Source organism: Cryptomeria japonica, chromosome 1, assembly GCF_030272615.1.
Source record: "Cryptomeria japonica chromosome 1, Sugi_1.0, whole genome shotgun sequence".
NCBI classification, from domain to species: domain Eukaryota; kingdom Viridiplantae; phylum Streptophyta; class Pinopsida; order Cupressales; family Cupressaceae; genus Cryptomeria; species Cryptomeria japonica.
In genome coordinates this window covers 612,374,958-612,395,246 of record NC_081405.1, presented here as the reverse complement: position 1 = coordinate 612,395,246, position 20,289 = coordinate 612,374,958, and the positions used below count along the sequence as shown (strand labels likewise).

The window sequence follows — 20,289 nt, the reverse complement described above, 5'->3', positions numbered from 1 at the left end:
AGAAGTAATAATATCCAAAAAAGTACCTGCTGCGGAGAAGGGGCAGTCAGCCTTGCAGGGCCTCCTACTGGAGCAGACACATGAACAGGTCCCTCAATAGTACCATTTATTGAGTTCTGGGAACCACTGATAGATCCAACCTGATTATCACCCGACATCACATGTAATCCCTGTATACAATGACGAGAGTTCTACTAATAAAAATTACAGGAGTCCTCCAAACATTTATAGAGCATAACATAATCTACAAGGTGATATTTGAATGGCCTCACCGATGGTGAATGTCCTCCTACAGATCCTGATCTTCCACTAGGAGTTGATGGCCTACCATAAGGATGGGATCCAACTTGTGGAGATGGGATTCTCATATTTGCTACACCCATGGGCCGCCAGTTTCCAGGTACACCCCGTCCTCCTGTGTGCCCTCCACCACTCACAGTAGGCCTAAACAAACAGAACAAATGATGTAATAGATACACTAATTCAATTCTACAACTCAAACATGTAAAGTTTCTGATGGCTTACCTGGATCCAAATGGCCTCTGTGCTTCAGCACCAAAGCCCGGTCCTCCAAACATGGGGCCATTTCTAGATAATAGAACAAGAAAATTAAACCCTGAAATAAAGTAGGAATACACTAGCAATTCAAGAAACATTATAATGTAACATGTTTTAGGTGGTAACATAAATAAATGTCTGAACCTTGCATCTCCAACTTTAGGTCTTTTCGGCTCTGCAAACCGTACGGTCAAAGGTTGATTGCATCCCTAAAACAATACATTAGCATTATTGTATGATGTAGTTCACGTATGTTAAATATATAAAGAGTAAGGATCCATAGTGGAAAAAAGTAGCATTTGAACAGAGTGTTTACCTTCATTGTGAAAGATCCATGTAATTTGTTAATAGCTGCTGCTGCCATTTCTCTAGATGGATATTTAACAAATGCACACCCTGTACAGATTGTTTAACAGGTAATAAAGCCAATATTAACCTTGAATATCTTGCTATAAATCAAACTATTAAAAAATGGTAAAAACTTATCCCCACCTCTGCTCTGCTTCTGTTCATCCTTCATGATATATATGTCATCAACAGGGCCAAACTCAGCAAAGATCTATCGGTCAAAAAAAATTAGGAATTCTGTGAGCATCAAAACTAAACTTGAAACTAACCATGCCCAATATTTCAGCAGTTCAAATATCCACATTGCTCATCAATCATTGCATTTAAAACTTGTGAAGAACTTTATAAAGATTACCAGTAACCTACAAGACATCTTGACAAGAAACAGAAAAGTAACAAGGACATTTTCAACCCACACAACCAATATGTTAACAGTTAAAATGTAATGCAAGACTTGCAAGTTCCACAGAAACTAATCATTTAAGATGAACAGCCGGTGAACAGCCGATTAAATGCTTGTACAGAAATACACATTTGCAAAATAATCACCTCCTCAATATCCTTTTCTGTTGCAAGTTTATTCAATGAACCAACAAACAATTTATGCTCCATCGTACCTAACAAAAACATGTACATTTAGAGTCAGCATATGCAATGCTGATGTCTTATAGTTATTTTAGACCACTATACCAAAATGAAGATATAATAGAGAAATTATATATGTCAACAAAGGGATCGTAGAAAACCACACCAAAAAATTCAAATATATGTGCTACAAATGCTGTTAGAATCACACAAGAGCTTACCAGTGCGGCCAAAAATAAAAAACACAATATATAGAATCTGTATAAAAACTCCTGTTTTTCAAAGGGATTCAATTTCATGGACAGAGAGATATTACCAATCTGTTCGCGTTCACCATCAGCAAATCTGACTTGTAAAGGACTTGTGCCCTAGAAAGAAAACAGCATTTAGCAGTAACAAAAGTTAAATTTTTAACTATCCAAAATTGCCTTGCCCGTGAATTTAAAAAGAAAGTTTTTCAAAGTTACTAACTCACCCCCGGTAATGTGTGCCGATTGTGGAAAGCACTGATGGCTCTCTCTGCCTCTAGAACAGTTGCATACTTAATAAAACAACAGCCTGTGGCAAATTCAATATTTTTACACACAAACTTGTCAAGTTACAGAAAAAGCTTTCATTCAACAGACTGATGATGTTAATTGAACATTAGTGATATAGAATACTGATAATGATAGTTAAACATAATCCCAACAGATACTTTACTCTGTTCAGAAATGCTATGACATTAAGTACAAATTTTGGACAATCATAAGCTTGTCAAGTAGAATGCTATTAAGTAATCATAAGCTGAATTTTGGAAAAGGCATGACTTGTGAGACAGTGCTAACAAAATAAGAAAAGATTTGGTGGAAATCATGGAAAAAATGCATCAATGGACAACATTGGTCTTTAATGGCCTTCAAGGCATGGTGACACCTAGTTCTCGAACGGGCATAAACAATAGCAACCATGCTTATGGTATTGGTGCTCATTCTCCAGAAGCACCTTATGATTCACACTCATTGCCTCTGGATATAAAGTCTCCTCCGACCTAGTATATCAGTCTATTTTGGATTTTATTTTTATTTTGTTATTGAAATATTTTAGTCAGATGCTATATCATTAGATTTGTTTTGTCATCCTCAAGTTTAGAATCAGACGGGCTAGGCATTATTCCACTAATTTTCTTGCTTAGTGCCTGATCTTGGCGGAAACCAGTTCATTGCAACCATGCTTATGGTATCGGTGCTCATTCTCCAGAAGCACCTTATGGTTCATGCTCATCGCCTCTGGATATTAAAGTTTCCTCCAACCAAGCATACGAGTCTATTTTGGATTTAACTTTTATTTTGTTATGGAAATATTTTTAGTCAGATGCTATATCATTAGATTTGTTTTGTCATCCGTATTTTGGTTTACATTTAGAATCAGACAGTGTTAGGCATTAATCCACTAGTTTTCTTGCTTAGTGCCAAAGAACTAGTTTTCATGGCCATTCTCAAGGGTATATTAGTAGGCTAGGCATTATTTCACTAGTTTTCATGGCCATTCTCAAGGGTATATTAGTCTAGTAATTTTAGCAGTTTTATAAATAGACAGATATATGAAGCAAAAGCTATTATTGAAAACTCTAAATTGTTTATATACTCCGTTTAGTAAATGATCTGTTGCTTTTCTTCCAAGTTTCGCAGGTAGAGGACTTGATTCACCCCACCTTTTACAGATTTAAAAAACAAAAAAAGATTTGTTCTCACAAATTCATAGATGCTGATGAATATTTCCACCCAAGAATATAAAATAACTGTAAACATATCATAATTAAACATGACTTCTGTACAATGTTGGAAAATCATATTGGTCAAAAAATATCACCTGAAAATTAACAAAATCCTTTAGTTTTTAGAAAAGTTTGTATCAACATCCTCAACTTGCAACTTCAAAAAGAACCATGTGCATTCTCATATTGGAAGATTGTGTTAACACATTTATAAGTAAAGTCATATCATATCTTCCAAATTTAAGTCAGGCTGGTAACTGATCTGAAAAAAGACATCAATTAACTTCCATATCAAGAAGCATTTTGATGAAGATGCTCAATATGTCTCTCAAGAATAAGAATCACTGCACCCATGTTGCTAATTAATACTTCATTAAGATGTTCAAAAATTTCCGATGACATCGTATGTACTCATTAACATATACATTGTGTGTGTGACTATTAATAATATATGTGAAGATAGTAAAGCATCCATCACAATGAGCGTAGAGAAAGCTGTAAGGAAGCATGTGCGAACACACATTGGGACCAACGAAGACTCTATAGTATGACTCACTCCAAAAGAGCTTTATGTCTAGGCATAAAAGGCGCCCTACCTGGCCCCTTCTCAACAATCCAACCATCTCTTCAGAGACACCTTTTGAGGATCTTTGCCGAGCTTTAATCTGTTACATCATTTGAGTGAGCTTAGACCCCCTCAATCATATCCGGTAAAAAAAATGATCCATACAAGACCATGCAGATTATTGCCCATTATTTCCATACAGCATAGAATACATGCCAGTCACATATTTCATGTTATTATCATGGAAATAAAAACTGCAATTCTCAAGTTGCAGGGCACATAGCTTTCCATAAACATCAGGCATGACATAACTGATTACTCCATCCATTGCAACTGTCTGTCATATTGCCAATAGAATTCCAAAACAACACATCCATTCTCTTTTTAAAAGTTCCAAGTAATAAGATTCATCTCATTCTACAGTATCCCTGGTTAAGGTCAAAAACCAGCTAAATCACAATGAATAGAATAAGTTCTGCCCTAGTCTACTTAAAAATCTGCCACCTTCCAGGTCCTCAACAGCAAGAACATAAAAAAATTGCAAGGATCCAGCATAAAGGACTCCACTTGGAATAATCAAGTTTTTCAGCTAGCATTGACAGCACATTCAGAATCCAGATGATTTGTTTTACTCCACTTTAAGAAATTTAGAATTTTTCCAAATTTTCAGCAAGATGAGCATATCCTATTTGTTTACATTTTAATCTCTACCAAATATGTACATAATATTGATATAAAATATACTAGGAAATAGATGATCGTGATCAATTAATTAGTGATACTCATTTTAAACATAATTCAAATTATAGACATCGCCCATGTTTGGAAGAAATAGGAAGTGTAAAGTTAACAATTCTATCTATATCATTGACAGAATGCCCTCACGCAGATGAAGGCATTTCTTTACCTTCATGTATTATAATTTTGGAAATCAAAAAAACATTGTACTGACATTTACAGAATCCAAAGACCTTAGTACTATTCATACTTTATTAAAGTTCTCAAATATGTTGATTTAGATCTATGCAGAGTTGCGTGACTAGAAGGAAATTTACAAGATCCCCTGATAGTGATATGGCTTGAAAAGACAATTATAGAACTAAACATATATTCAATTGTTTATATATCTAAAGGGTAAAGAGCTCAACTTTTAAAATATTTATTTTAATCGATATTTTGATTTTTATATTTTTGTTTACAATATTTGTGTTGTTATATTATAATTCTGCTTTTAGTGATTTATATGTATGTGTGTGATCCCCAGTGATATGGCTTGAAAAGACATTTAGAGAACTAAACATGCATTCAATTGTTTATATATCTAAGGGTAAAGACCTCAACTTTTAAAATATTTATTTTAATCGATATTTTGATTTTAATATTTTTGTTTACGATATTTATGTTGTTATATTATAATTGTGCTTTAGTGATTTATATGTATGTATGTGTGCTTTATATGTGTGTGTGTGCAATTATATGTTCCAAATTTTGAACGTTTGCATAAACCTAAACCAGATTCGGCACCAGACAACCAGACAGTGTGGCAGTGTGGTACCATATCAAAACTAGATAAGGCGCCAGACTGTGTGACAAACATGCTATATCTGGGAGTATCATATTCAGTTCAAGTATCAGATACGCAGATATGTGTATCTAGACTGGGGAGAAGTAGCCAGCAACTCTGGCTTAATGTAAACTTCTTGTATTTGGATTATGTACCACTTCTCCAATGTATGAACAAATATAGGACATGTTTTCTAGCTCATCATCTGATTCTATTAAAAGAACTCTCATTTTGCTTATATTGAAAACAGATACATTGATATTTTAAGATTTTTAGATGAATGATAGGAAAACACCACAAGGTCAAGGATGATATTCTGTTCAATACTTAGAACGTTGTGTACGCCCTTTTGTTTTTTACTTCATATTTCAATTAGATATCCTGATAATTTTTTTGCCTTTTAGAGGCCTCTTATTTTTCTGCAGACCAGACCGTAGAATGAGTAAATGGTTAGCACAAATTTATAAAATCAAGACCAAAAACCAAATTGACTTAAAAATTAGGAACTTGAATCCTATATGCAGACCTTAAGCCCCCATATTTGTGCAGGATATCATTCATGTTCTGATTTCTAATTCATCAACTTTATCAATTTTCTACAAGTAGACAAGAAGGATAAGCCTTGCTTCAATATTCACTTGGAATAAAATTGACCTTCAAAATTCAAGATGCCTGAGTATCTTCGAAAGTTGTGCAGGGTAACCACCTTCCCAAAATGTACTTTGTGCAATATGTTGATTTTGTAACTAGGTTAGAAAATTAAATAGGATTCGGATTGCCTTAAGGCATCATCCGAATCCTTATAGGGCAGGGCCCTATCTATTGTATTATATTTATGTGTAAAACAAATAGGGCTGGCCCCTCTATATCCCCACACCAAACATAAAAGAACTCATACTTCCTTATAGGGCCGACCCTATATTTGTGCGAAGTTAAGTCTATGTAAAACGTGTGGACCTATCCATCATTATAGGGCCGACTCATGCTTCCAAACGTGTGGACCTATTCATCATTGTAATATGTAAAAGGTTTTAGCGCCCAAGGTTAAATGGGCCGACTTAGAGATAAATTAAAGGATGAACCTCATATATTATATATTATACCAGCCACTTGCAAGGCTTAAACAGATATTGTATTTTTATGCAATCATCCTCTGCTAGATGCGAATTCTGATCTGCACTTCAGAAGACAGCGAATTCTTCCTAAAGGACAGCAAATCTCTCCTCATGCTGGGCTAACATTTGTGTAGAAGATATTTGCCTAAATCTGATCCTGCAGACTGTGAACATGAACTAGGGGTCTGCTCTTCATCATTTTGGAAATTCATCAAGTTCAGATCAGAACTTAAGTCTCAGATAAGTCTGCTCCAATTGTGCCCTAGCTGGGTTGTTATTGTACTTACAAATTCAATATAACATAATCAGATCTGAGGATCTGTAGTTGCTGGGTTTTTCCTCCTAGAGGGAGGTTTTCCCAGGGTAGTCTTGTGTTGTGTGATTCTCTATTTGTATGCTTTACTGTGCAACTTTAGTTTTCTGTTTATTGTGGATAATCTGATCATGAAAACTAACACAATACTGTGTTATTTTGTCCTACCATAAATCATGAGAACCACAACAAATTTTTTGCACTCCATATCAATATATACAAAATTGTCAAACATGTCACTGGTGAGCCCTTATGGCAATATAATTACCCAATAGCATCAAAATGAAGATGTAAAAGAATTATAAGAAAAGCAATGCAGTCCTAGTCGTCTTCAGGAATCTACGTGTATGATGAAATGATGACAGAATGGGAACTTGAAGAAAATATCGAGAACTTTAATATTTAAAATTTTAAAGAAATAAAGAAAGCCAGTAGTTTTACTTCCGAGATTTCAAAATTCGATATTCCTCACCTAAGTATGCAGGTGATTTCAAAAAAGGTAGTGACTACAGTCACATAGTGGCAAAAATAACTGTACAGTTCTTGGCATGTTTCATATACAAGTAAAATTTGTAAAATGCTAGATGCTAAGAATTCATCATTGTGTTTGACAAAACAAAATGGCATCTTTTGTATAGATTGACAGTTCCAAATGGAAAAAAAAATGTTGTGAAACGCACATGTAATGCATTTTAAGTCACTTCAATGTTGACTCCATTCTCTAATGGCAGTTGAGGAAAAATACAAAGATTGGAATTATATGTAACATTTTGTGCTTAATCGAGGTTATTATTTCTTTGGTTTTCTACACAGAAGTTCAAAAATGTAGTTTAGAGGTTAAATACCGATCTAAGTAAGCTCAGATCACTGACATAAATGGAAATTCAGATATTAAAAAATGATTTAGAACTAAATTCACTGGCAAAGGATCAGAAAGTGACCAAGAAAGACCCAGAAGTAAAGATGGAACCAAGAATTGATGGGGAATATTTGAGGAGCATTCTCCCTTATGAATGGTTTAGAAATAGGTTAGAAGAAGATCCTTGTCATGCTTTTGCATTGCAAATGTTCGAAAACTCATGTTAAAAGGTACCCACTCCTGCTCTAAGAAAATTGTGCCATACTTGATATGTCAATTAAGAGAATCTGTCAAACAACAGTCTATGAAGTCTACTACAACCATTAACAAACTCCCAAATCATGTCCTCAGCCTTCCAAGATTTATGTTACACCTTCTGCATTTGGTAACTGTCAATAAATTTCATTTTGAAATGGTGTCTGAATGTCACAGATGCATGTGTAAGATTTGAAATCTATGTTGAAAAAGCATTGATGACCACATTCAGATTACACATACACGAGACTTTAAGGCAATAGAAGATTTACATGTATCATTTTAGATGCATCTGATTTGGCCAATTTTGGATGTGTACTCCAAAAGGTACAAAGTCTAGTTAGTACAATAAAGTCAATGAGACTACAGTAAAGGGTGTGACGTCTTCCAGCTAAATGAATAATAAAGAAATACAAACTTCCTAAACCAAAACAAGATTACACAAGTCACTAGATACTCCATTGCTGCAAATAGTAAAACATGGAAATGAAGCTAGCATATTAAATGATTACAAAGCACACACCGTGTTGCTGGCCAACTCTTTGATCTCTAACCATAGAAACTTCAAGAACATTCCCATGTTGTGCAAATAATTGACGTATCTGACCATAAGAGCATTTCACAATTAATTCATTCATTCTGGAAGACAATAAAATTTAAAGCAGATAAATTTACAAGACAAAATCTTATGTTAAACAGTAAACATGAGTACTACAGTTGCAAGTAGTTTGAATTTGGTGCACTCTTTAATTAAATTAAACAGTATATTTAATGAAATAAAACTCACAGGTAAACATGGCGCATAAAACAAATTCATAAACACTATAAACAAGACAGTGGATGAGCACATTTGAAATTTAACTTTTAAAAAAATATGGAAAAAAAACATGCACTTTGTCTTTGTATCATTGAAGCTCAGCACTACAAAGACCTATATTCTAATCCACTCACAATTGAACATGCACTTTGCTTCATTCAAAGATTGCATCGAATAAGAATCATAGAAGAATGAGGCTTTAAGAAAGCTCTGAGTTGCAAGGAAAAGAATACAGTTGGATATATATACAATATCAAATACAGATATGGCAAATTTTCAGGTCCCCTTGATACAATACGATTAGATATGGCAATTATGAAAATCCACAAAAATTCAATTATTTATGCATCTAAAGGCATTGAACATAACAAAAATAATTACATATATTTTGGTTTTCATCTTCTTTCATTTCAATATTTATTTTGTTGTGTTATATTTGTGTCTCTAGTGATTTATTGTTCACATATATGTGTGCATGTCTTGTGTGTGTGTGAGTGAGAGAGAGAGAGAGAGAGAGAGAGAAAGAGCAATTTATTTTTAATTGTTTTTGCAATTTGTTATTGTTTTACATAACCCATTGAACATAATAATTAAAAAAATTGCATATATTTTGGTATTCATCTTTTTTGTTAACAATATTTATTTTGTTGTATGATATTTGTGTATTTACTATTTAGTGGTTTATTGTTCACATATATGTGTTGTGTGCGTGTGGACAATTTATTTTTAATAGTTTTTTGCAATTTGTTATGGTTTTTCCATAACCCTAAACCGGATACAGAACCAAATGGTGTGGTACCACATCAAGGCATATCAGATGCAGTCCAAATATGGGCTCACATATGGATACATCTGGACATGGTATCCATGCCATATCTGAGAATATCAGATCTGCATCTAGCATCCAATATGCATATCTGGTAAAGAGATAAATATATCCAGTAAACCCAAGTAAAATAGTTTAAGAGAGTCAAAAGTGAACTTTGAATGATCAATAACATGTTGACAGCACCTAAAATTGTTTAGGGGAAAAAACTAATTACATCCTCCTCTGTGGCAGTTCTGGGTAGATGTCCCACAAATAGTTTGACAAAGGCACCACCATCAGCAGAAGCTGCAAGCATGAATGACAAATTAGAATACTTCCAAAGCATATCATCTGCATTAGAAAGATCTATAATTTTTCACGAAAGCAAGAGGTAGCAACACAAAACTATGCTGCCCGTTACATTTTCAAATACCCAAAAGAATGACGCCTTAGAATGTGATTTGTAACAACAAAAACCAAAACAAAACACTAATTTCAAATCACAACATTAAATCATTAAATTATCATTAACAAAAGCTGAAAAAAAGAAGCTCTGAAAAGGAGATATGATATTATAATGTTCAATTGATTTATTCGTGCATTAAAAAATATAAATAATGTGTCACAACTACAAGTAATTTAATTATTGTTTGATTCCAAATGACAATCTGCTTCAGAATCAAAAACAAACAAATCCACTTCTATCAAAAAACAGATGGCAAAAGTATACACACAGTGTCACAATGCATCTTAACTGCTACTATGTACCCCTGGCACATGTACCAAAGCATCTGTAACATATTGTCAAACTCTCTAGGAAGAGGAAACTATCATTAAAGGAACCTAATACAAAACATCTCAGTTTAAGGATAGAGTAGACTCACCGTCACAGTCTCACTCATCCAAATAACTTTCTATAGAAATGTATCCTAGGGCTACAAATGAGATTTGAATTCTAACATTTTGATTTATGATAAGTCAACGATAATTTGAAACATAGTCTGGAATCCAGACTCCAACATGCCACTATGAGACATTAAGACTTGGTAGTCATCACCTTTTATATTATATGGATTCCGGTTCAATTTTTTCCTCACATGTTTTTAAGGAGAGTTCATATCTGTGTCGTCCCAACTATTAAGCAATTGTCTCCCAGCAACAACCTTTCCCTAAGTACTACCATGCACAAAGTTCAGGGCAACAAAGGGTGCTACAAAAACATCAAAAATCACAAGAAAAAACAAAAAAACTCAGCAATAAATAAAGCCCATTCATAAAGGGTGTTTTCAATCAATCTAAAATTATAACAGGCAACCCAACAGAGAAACATGCATTTGTAATTGTACATCTTAATGAAACAACTAATCCATAAACAAAATTCAATCAATGCTCTTGAAAAAATAAAGAAAAGAAAAGTTCATACACAGCCATTTGATACACTTAATTAAATTTGTGTGCCCTTTTACAATGCAACCCCAGATCTGTTATAGCTGGAAAGCCTACCATAATTTGTTTACTGTTCAGCTTAGACATGGGTCTTGCTGTTCGGTGAATTTAATTTCAAATCTAGGTAATTGTTTAAAATTGCTCATTAAATTTGTCTGTACCAGCAATTGCAAAAGGTACTTGATTTTTAAGGAACAGCCAATGCAAAAAAGTTCAGGGTTTTTTTTCTGTGCTGCAGGAGTGCCGCCATTACACCCATTAGCATCAATAAACAACAACGGGTCCGCTCACTTGGAGAAACAGCCTATTGATTTTATCAGGCATCCATCTGCCAACAGACACCTACAAACTAAAGTAAATTAGGAGAATAAACGGCATTTGTTTGAGCATTCATAGTGTTGTTGGCCAAACTGATGCAGAGCATCGTGCCTACTCATACCAGAATGGGAGACACATCTGTGGTGATTGTAGAGGAAAGGAGTAACGCAAGAGAGTCAGCCAAAAATAGTAAGAAGATTTAAGGTTGCAATGTAACAGCACAAAGTGGAGCCCAATGAAATTAAAAACGCCAGACTTGAAATGCTTGACAACTTTCATTAATGCCATGTAATTTTGTGGAAGTAGTGAGCTGTGCAGTGGCAGTCCAAAGAAAGCAAGTGTAATGCATCTATAGAAGAGTCGTGGGCATCAGTCCATTAAATAGAGGAGCTGCGTAGTGGGAAGGGGGAAGGCAGATATGTAGAGGCAAGGTATCAATGTGAAGAAGGGCGCTGGGTGTTGGGCTGGGTAGCAAATATTGTGGCCAATAGAGCTTACCAGCATCCAGGAAGGTTGGGATAGTGTGGAGTTGCAGTTAAAGAGAGAGCAGAGAGTGGAGAGCCTGTGGAGTCCATGGGTAGAATAAAGAATGCAGGGGAATGTGAGAATGTTTGTTTGGATTGAAAGGCCATTGAAGGCCATTGATGTAATTTTTATTTTTGTTCGCACTTTTGATATGAATATAAAATGTTAATTTGTTGCAATCGAGTGAATGCAGAGAGACTCTGCATTAACTTTGTTAAGTCTTTTTCATGCATTAGGCAAGAGTGAGTTTCGTATTGCATCAGTGGTATCATAGGGAGAAGACTCTAAGCGTGCAGACAGATTCACCAGAGTGAGGCAGTTTGCACCAGGACCTGAGGGTTGGATTGTGTGAGAGATTTGTTGCATGTGTACATGCAACTTGCAAGAATAACTTTTTAGAGGGTTTGAGGAGTTAAGGCTCTTGCAGGTGTAAACAGATGGCCAAATGTGAGGCAGTTTACATGTGTGAAACTGAGGATTTGAAGATTTGAGTAGAAAAGAGAATTAAGGTAAAATAAGTATTTCCTGTTACACAATGAAGGGAATAGATGTGAGACCAAGAGTCCGGATTTTCGACTTAGAAGAAAAAATCAATTTATGTAGACTTTCGAAACAGATAATAGAGAGAAGAAAAATAGCGTGTACGATTGATGAGATCGAATAAACAATGGAAGGGACTTTTGGAATCTTGATTAAAAGGCATAGTGATGTTGGAAAAGAGGAGGAGAAGATCAATGAAAAGGATAAGATTGCAGATATGAAAGAGATGGTGCAAAATGGGATGACGGATCTCATGAACAAAGTGTCCATATTGACTGAGCTAATCAGAAATAAAAATAGAATTTCAGAGTTCAGTTTAGAAGAAACTAGAGAGGGAAGTGAGAGTTATCTTGAAGAGGTGACAACATCAAGTGTTGCGAATTTGAGCAGTGCAATGGAGAGCGATAATGACATCATACTTAGCAATAGGTTTGAAGATGAAGGTGTGATTGAAGAAGTGACTAAAGAAGGTAAAGGTATAGAAGACACGGTAGTTTTTGTGACAAGCCAAGAAGATACTCAAGATGTGGAAGCTAAAATGATGCACTTCGAGGGCCCCTTGTTTGATGAGCAGATTGATGAAGATGAGGATTTCATCTTGAAAGAGGAGATTAGAAGAATCAATAGCTTCTTGGAAGGTGAACTTGAAAAGAAGGAAGATATTGCGGTCAAAGAGGAACATGTTGGTTTTTTTAAAGCTAACCAAGAAGAAGTTGAAAATGACGACTTGTTGATGTGTATTGAAGCAATTGACAGAGAAAGTGATGAATTGATTCTAGGTGAGACACAGGTTGCCACAAAAGGTGAGGTTGAATCAAATCTTATTGATTTCTTTCATGTAAATGGGAGTAAAAAGGTAGAGGAAATAATTGCAGTAGTTGATAACTTTGTTGAAGTCAAATTTGAGAAGCTTGATGAGGAGGTAAATTTTTATAAATTTAGTAATAAAGAATTGGAGATGGATTTTTGTGTTGAAGTAAAAAGGAGGATAGTGAATTGACAAGGCGGAATACAAATGTTGCATGTTTGTATGTGGAAGTTGTGAAAGATTGTGCAAGTGAAACTTGGTAGAGGTAGTCGGTTCATGGTGGATTGAAATCCACAAAAGAGAGGAAGAGTGGAGAGGATATTTGGTGGAAGAAGTTGGTTGGTGGTGGGTTGGATACCACTAAGGAGAAGAAGAGAGGAGAGAGCCATTGGTGGAGGAGGACGAGACATGATGGATACCAATCCATGAGAGGAGAGAAAAGTGGTAAGCAAAATTGCGGAAGAAGGGTCATAGTTGTACTAACGAAATGTTGGAAGAAGAGGAAAAAGAGATAGTTTCATGTGCAATTGTCACAGCGATGGAGTTTGCTGCAGATTGTTCACAATCTCAAAGGGTGATTCTATCACTCAACTCCAGTTTTGTGAGAAATTGTGGAAGGAGGGTCATAGTTGTACTAACGAAATGTTGGAAGAAGAGGAAAGATAGATAGTTTCATGTGCAATTGTCACATTTTGCTCACAAACTTTCTACCGAGTGCGTCTCATGCAGAGCATCATGCCTACTCATGCCAGAATGGGAGAAACATGTGTGGTGATGGTAGAGGGAGAAATGCAAGAGTCAGCCCAAAATAGTAAGAAGATTTAAGGTTGCAATGTAATGGCACAAAGTGGAGCCCAATAAAATTAAAAACGACAGGCTTGAAATGATTTACAACTTTCATTAATGCCATGTAATTTTGTGGAAGTAGTGAGCTGTGCAGTGGCAGTCCAAAGAAAGGAAGTGTAACGCATCTATAGAGGAGTCGTGGCCATCAGTCCATTAAATAGAGGAGCTGCATAGTGGAAGGTGGGAACGCAGATATGTAGAGGCAAGGTATCAATGTGAAGAAGGGCGCTGGGTGTTGGGCTGGGTAGCAAATAGTGCGGCCAATAGAGCTTAGCAGCATCCAGTAAGGTTGGGATAGTGTGGAGTTGCAGTTAAGGAGAGAGCAGAGAGTGGAGAGCTTGTGGAGTCCATGGGTAGAATAGAGAATGCAGGGGAATGTGAGAATGTTTGTTTGGATTGAAAGGCCATTGAAGGCCATTGATGTAATTTTTGTTTTTGTTCGCACTTCTGATATGAATAAAAAATGTTTATTTGTTGCAATCAATTTATCAAATGAAAGCAGTGTCTCTGCATAAACTTTGTTATTTCTTTTTGATGCATTAGGCAAGAGTGAGTTTCATATTGCATCGCAAACCATTATGGGTACAGCGTTGGTTTGAGAGTTCTCCTCGAGAAGCACCCCTTTGAGCCTCTTCAATAAATTCTGCCCTCCCTGGCCAGGTCTGCGATGTCTCAAATTTCCTTCCTCAGCTCACTGACCAGTTACAAAATTTTCCAGTGAGGATCACTGCTTGCATAAGCAGATCTGATCCTAATTCACCAAGAAACAATAATTGTAATGTAGCATTAAAGAAAAGTATATATAACTTAGTATTAACAGTAAACATTTATAGCTCAATATCATATAATTTATATTTAAGTTCGAGTTTTAGGTTTTAAATTTGATTTTATATTTTAAATTTATAAAATATACATATATGAATTTTAAAATTGCAAATATCAATGTTCCTAGTTTTATTTGTTATTTATTTCCTAGGTTACCGGGTTTGGCCCCCTAGACCCCGGGTACTGGTCCGGTCCGGTCCGGGGTTCTGGTCCAGTTCACCTGTGGTCCGGACAGGGTCCGTGATTCACAGGCCTGGTTTGGACCAGGTCAAACCCAAGAGGACCCAGGTAGAACCCAGGGTCTGACAGCCCAAAAATGGTGGTGGTTTTTTTTGCAAAATTTAATTTTTTTTTATTCCACCACATAAAAAATTAAAATATAACACTAAAAGTGAGTTTTAAAACATTAACTTGGCTCATTTCACACAAGCAACATGACTACAAGCAAGGGGAAACGAAGATGTGGGATATAGAGCCAGAGCATACTGATTTGGATGCTTTCACTTCTCAACTTGTTGCATTTGATGACTCAGATAGCGAGCAAACTTAAAGTGCAAGTGCAAGTGTAAGTGGCATTGGCATTTATTCATCTAATGTCAATGTCAATGATGAGGAGCAGAATGAGGATGATGAATTAGAGAATCTATTTTATGCTCAAACTTTAAATTGTTGAAGTTGAAACAATGATACTGTTGGCAATTGACACTCATCCGGGTTCTAGGTGTTGTCATTGATGGCAACACACTTCATGGGAGATCCGGCAATCAAGGTAACAGCATTCAAGGGAACCGGCAGGCATGTTAACTGGCAAACTTGGAACCAATATTCTAAGGCCAACATAGGAGATTGATCTGGCAAGCGTTGAAGCAGCAACAGTCATATTGTTTTATGTTTATATTTTATCTGGGCTGACGTGTGTCTTATCTTTTGTAATATGTTTGTAAGCCGACATAAGGCATTTGTGTTTATTCAAATAAAAGGGTATATAAGTCAGTCCGGGTTAGGTCATTTTGGATATATGATGGATATGACGAAGATAGGTTTTGGGATGTTAACTTGATCGATAGAATGCGAATGTAAAGATCTGTAATCGGTCTTGATTATTGGTCTAGAGGATTGGGAAGCGATCTAAGATATCGGTAAGGGAGGTTTCAGTATAACCGGTACAGACAGTGCTTTAACCGGAATTCATCTAGCATAGCAGATGCACATTCTATTAGAATATTTAATTATATTTTAGTCACCTATATTTAGTTCCTTGTTTAATGGTCATTTAGCTTTTTAGTTAATTAGCTTTTAAGCTTTATTTAGCATTTAGCTTTTTCTTTTTAGTTAATTAGCTTTTAAGCTTAATTTAGCTTTTAGCTCTTTAATCTTTTACTTTCACGTCATGTTCTAATTATAGAACATCGTCTTGTAACCTCTATATATACGTGTGTATATCGTTCAATGTAATCATCCGATTATTGAATCATTCATTCAATTTATTTTTCATGGTATCAGAGCATGGAAATTAAAAATTTCGAAAATTTTTGTTATTAAAATTTATTGAAGAGATGTTTTTTTTTAAAAAGCAGATTTTTTTCTCTTCCTGGGCAGTTTTTTTTGCAGGTTGAAAATTTTCCTAGGGTTTCTACAATTTTCGACTAGGGTTTTGGCCCTTCAGTTCAAGTCGAAATTTTATTTTGGTTGCAGATTCTTGGTGGGTTTTTCAAGAGCTCAACTGGGTCATAGTCAGATTTTTCTAGATGCATCGTTTTCCGTGCCTCGATTTTTGAGCCATCGGATCTATATTCTATTTTCAGATTCTTGGTGGGTTTTTCGAGAGCTTTTTTGGGTTGGTCTTAAATTTTTTTGGGTGCCTCGATTTTTGTGCCAGCAAATTTGCCTTGGAATTTAAAAACAGTTCACAATTTCTGCTATTTTTGTGGACGTTGGGATTTTCCTTTTTTTTGGCACCATTTATGCGATTTTAAGTGTGCAAAAAATTTTAATTTTTGGATTTCTTCCAAACCTCGAAATTCATGCCAAAATTCTCCTATAGGGTTTCAGTTTTTTCAGCAGCTGTTTCTATTCTGATTTTTTTTAAAACCAGATTCTTCTGTCTCTTGCTTTCACTTAGTTGACCTCGATCAACCTCGATTTCCGTGATGGCATCATTAACCAACATCATGTTGGAACATAGTCAGAAGTTCAACGGCCGCAACTACAACACCTGGAAACAGTGTATGCTTACCATCTTTGAGTATTGTTGCGTTGATCAGCTTGTTTTGGGCAAGGAATCTTGTCCTACAACAGCAGGTGATAATCAAGACAAACATGATGTGAAGAATCGAGAGGCTGTCATGATTATCAAACTCTCCGTCATAGATGATCAACTCCCACAGGTGCCTTCAGGTAAAACAACAAAAGAGATCTGGGATCTTTTGAAGGATCTTCATGAAACGTCCGACAAGAGCCGAGCTTTCTTTTTGAAGAATATGTTGTTTTCTATCATGATGGATGAGAAGTCATCTATCCAGGCACATCTTACGAAGATCAAGGGCATCCGTGATCAGTTAGAAGCTATAGGCAATATGTTGTTTTCTATCATGATGGATGAGAAGTCATCTATCCAGGCACATCTTATGAAGATCAAGGACATCCGTGATCAGTTAGAAGCTATAGGCCGAACCATGGTGGAAGAGGATATGGTAGTGATCACGCTGAAAAGCCTTCCCAGATCCTATGAGCCTACGAGCATTTCATTGATACGCTCAATATCTCCTCTACTAGTGTTGATTTGAAGTTTCCTGATCTTTGCAACAAGCTGCTCCAACAAGATCGATGGAAGGAGCAATTTGGAAGCAGCGCTAGTTCATCCACTGAACAGGCTTTCACAGCCTCAGCTTCGCATAAGTACAAGGGTAAAGCTCCGTCCTTCCAGCAGAAAGGACAAGGTCAAAGTCAACCTCAGCAGTCTTCCAAAAAGAAGAGCTTACAGTGTTCCTACTGTCATATATATGGCCATTTGGTGAAAGATTGCCAGAAATTGATAGCATCCCAGCAATCCAAACAGGGAGGGTCCAAGCAAAAAGCCAATTCTGCCACGCATCTTGATCAGAAGGAATCTACCTTCTATGAGTTCATGGCCCAAACATCCTCTGATGATGTTCAATCAGCCTGGTACATTGACTTTGGAGCCTCTCGACATTTCACAAATCGTCGGGATTGGTTTACAGAGTACATGCCTTTCATTGATTCAGTGATCTTTGGTGGAGGTGAAGAGTATACTGTTGTCGGCAAGAGCAACGTTCAGATTTCATCTGGTGGGAGGGATTTAATATTCCTCAATGTATACTTTGTACCTGGTATGAGGCTCAATCTACTGTCAGTCAGTCAAATTATGCAACAATCACCACAATTGGATGTCGTCTTCGAGTTGCACAAGTGCAGCATTATTGACAGGGAGACTTGCACTACAGTTGCAATTGGTATTGAGGATCATGGTCTTTATAGACTTGTTGATTCTACTGGTTCTTAGGAGCTCGCCATGGCAGCTAGGAGTACTTCCATCAGCACTCTTTGGCATTAGCGATATGGGCATCTCAATGTCCACTATCTCTCTCAGTTGGTTCGAGAGGATCTAGTCGTAGGATTACCTGAGATTCAAACTCGGAATCATGGAGTTTGTGGAGCGTGTCAAGCTGGAAAGCAACATAGGACTCTGTTTTCAGATGGAGACGCTTGGAGAGCATCCAAGGTCTTGCAACTCGTTCATGCAGACATCTGTGGTCCCATGAACACTCCATCAGTCACTGGATGCAGGTATTTTCTATTATTTGTTGATGATTTCAGCAGACGCATGTGGGTTTATTTTCTTAAGCAGAAATCAGAGGTGTTCACCATGTTTCAAACGTTTAAGGCCTTAGTGGAAAAAGAGTCTAGCTGTCAGATAGTCACTCTTCGGTCCAACAATGGAGGGGAATTTTGTTCTACAGAGTTCACCAACTTTTGTGCATCACATGGCATTAAGCATCAACTTACCACACCTTACACCCCACAGCAGAACGGTGTTGTTGAGCACAAGAACCGTACAGTCACTGAGATGGCTCGGTCTATGTCGGAGCATAGAAATGTTCCAAAACACTTTTGGGCAGAAGCGATCTTCACTGCAGTCTACCTTTTGAACCGGTCTCCCACAAAGGTCGTTAAGAAGATGACTCCAGAGGAAGCTTGGTCTAGCAGGAAGCCCAAAATCAATCATTTGAAAGTTTTTGGCTCTACAAATTATGTTTGGATTCCAAATGCCACGCGCACCAAACTAGATTCAAAGAGTCAGAAATTGATGTTCATCGGCTACAGTGACAACCACAAGGCATATCGGCTGGTTGATATAGACACTAATCACCTCATATTCAATTGAGATGTTGTATTTGATGAAGAAAGAGGGCCTTTTCAGCCTTCCTCTCCTGATTTGAGCACTGAGGATCACCCTCCAAAGGCTGTAAGTATGGGTGTTCGTCTTCCCTTAGCTCCACTGGATGAGAGGGATTTAGTTGACTCTGAAGTTGTGGGGTCTCCCAGGCATGACATTGCACCCTCTAACTTTCCTCAAGATCTTCTCGATCCACATCCAGAGGAGCTTGCTCCAGATATTCTAGGCGATCTTCATCCTGCAGCAGATGTTGGTACTTCTACTCTCCAGCCTAAGTGGTGGGCAAGACCATTGGTGATCTTCATGATGATGAGCTCATTGAGGGTAGATCCGTTAGAGGTAAGAGCCAACAACACACAGTTAATTTTTCTCTTGTGGCCAACATTCACGGTATTTATGAGCCTCAAACATATACAGAGGCTAAAGGTGTACCTGAATGGGAAAAGGCTATGGCAGCGGAGCAACATAGTCTTCTGAAAAACAACACTTGGGTATTGTCTGATCTTCCTCCAGGAAAGAAGCCCATTGGCTGCAAATGGGTGTTTAAAGTCAAGTATAAAGTTGATGGGAGTCTTGATAAGTACAAGGCTCGGTTGGTGGCAAAAGGGTTTTCACAGAAGGAGGGCATCGACTATGAAGAGACATTTGCTCCCACAGCCAAGATGAGTACCATTAGGCTTGTCCTTGCTCTCTCAGCTCAATTTGGATGGGAAGTCCATCAAATGGACATCAAGAGTGCCTTTCTCAATGGTGATTTGCAGGAAGAAGTCTACATGACGCAGCCTCCAGGTTTCAAGGTTGCCGATAAGGAACACCAGGTATGTAGACTAGTCAAAGCACTTTATGGCCTCAAACAAGCTCCTTGTGCATGGTACATCAAAATTGATAAGTACTTGATTGATCAAGGCTTTCAGAGGAGTCCTTCAGATCCCAATTTGTATGTCAAACATACTAGTGATGATATTCTATTTCTAGTAGTCTATGTTGACGATCTCATCATTACTGGCAATGCAACACATCT

At 36.8% G+C, this 20,289-nt stretch overlaps 1 protein-coding gene across 4 annotated transcripts in view; it reads right to left on the bottom strand.

Annotated features, from left to right (window-relative positions):
• Nucleotides 1–20,289, bottom strand: part of LOC131049403 (flowering time control protein FCA) — a 40,668-nt gene that overhangs the window by 10,532 nt on the left and 9,847 nt on the right. For 2 of the 4 annotated variants that reach the window (XM_057983444.2, XM_057983445.2), the window contains exons 2-12: nucleotides 9,779–9,849; nucleotides 8,442–8,520; nucleotides 1,967–2,049; nucleotides 1,808–1,859; nucleotides 1,456–1,523; nucleotides 1,051–1,117; nucleotides 875–954; nucleotides 703–767; nucleotides 526–588; nucleotides 273–444; nucleotides 27–170 (exon numbers count right to left, since the gene is read on the bottom strand). In XM_057983444.2, the coding sequence (XP_057839427.2) occupies nucleotides 27–170; nucleotides 273–444; nucleotides 526–588; nucleotides 703–767; nucleotides 875–954; nucleotides 1,051–1,117; nucleotides 1,456–1,523; nucleotides 1,808–1,859; nucleotides 1,967–2,049; nucleotides 8,442–8,520; nucleotides 9,779–9,849 (944 nt within the window). The remainder of the gene's footprint in view (nucleotides 1–26; nucleotides 171–272; nucleotides 445–525; nucleotides 589–702; nucleotides 768–874; nucleotides 955–1,050; nucleotides 1,118–1,455; nucleotides 1,524–1,807; nucleotides 1,860–1,966; nucleotides 2,050–8,441; nucleotides 8,521–9,778; nucleotides 9,850–20,289) is intronic. The other 2 variants (XM_057983446.2, XM_057983447.2) reach the window with 1 other exon arrangement.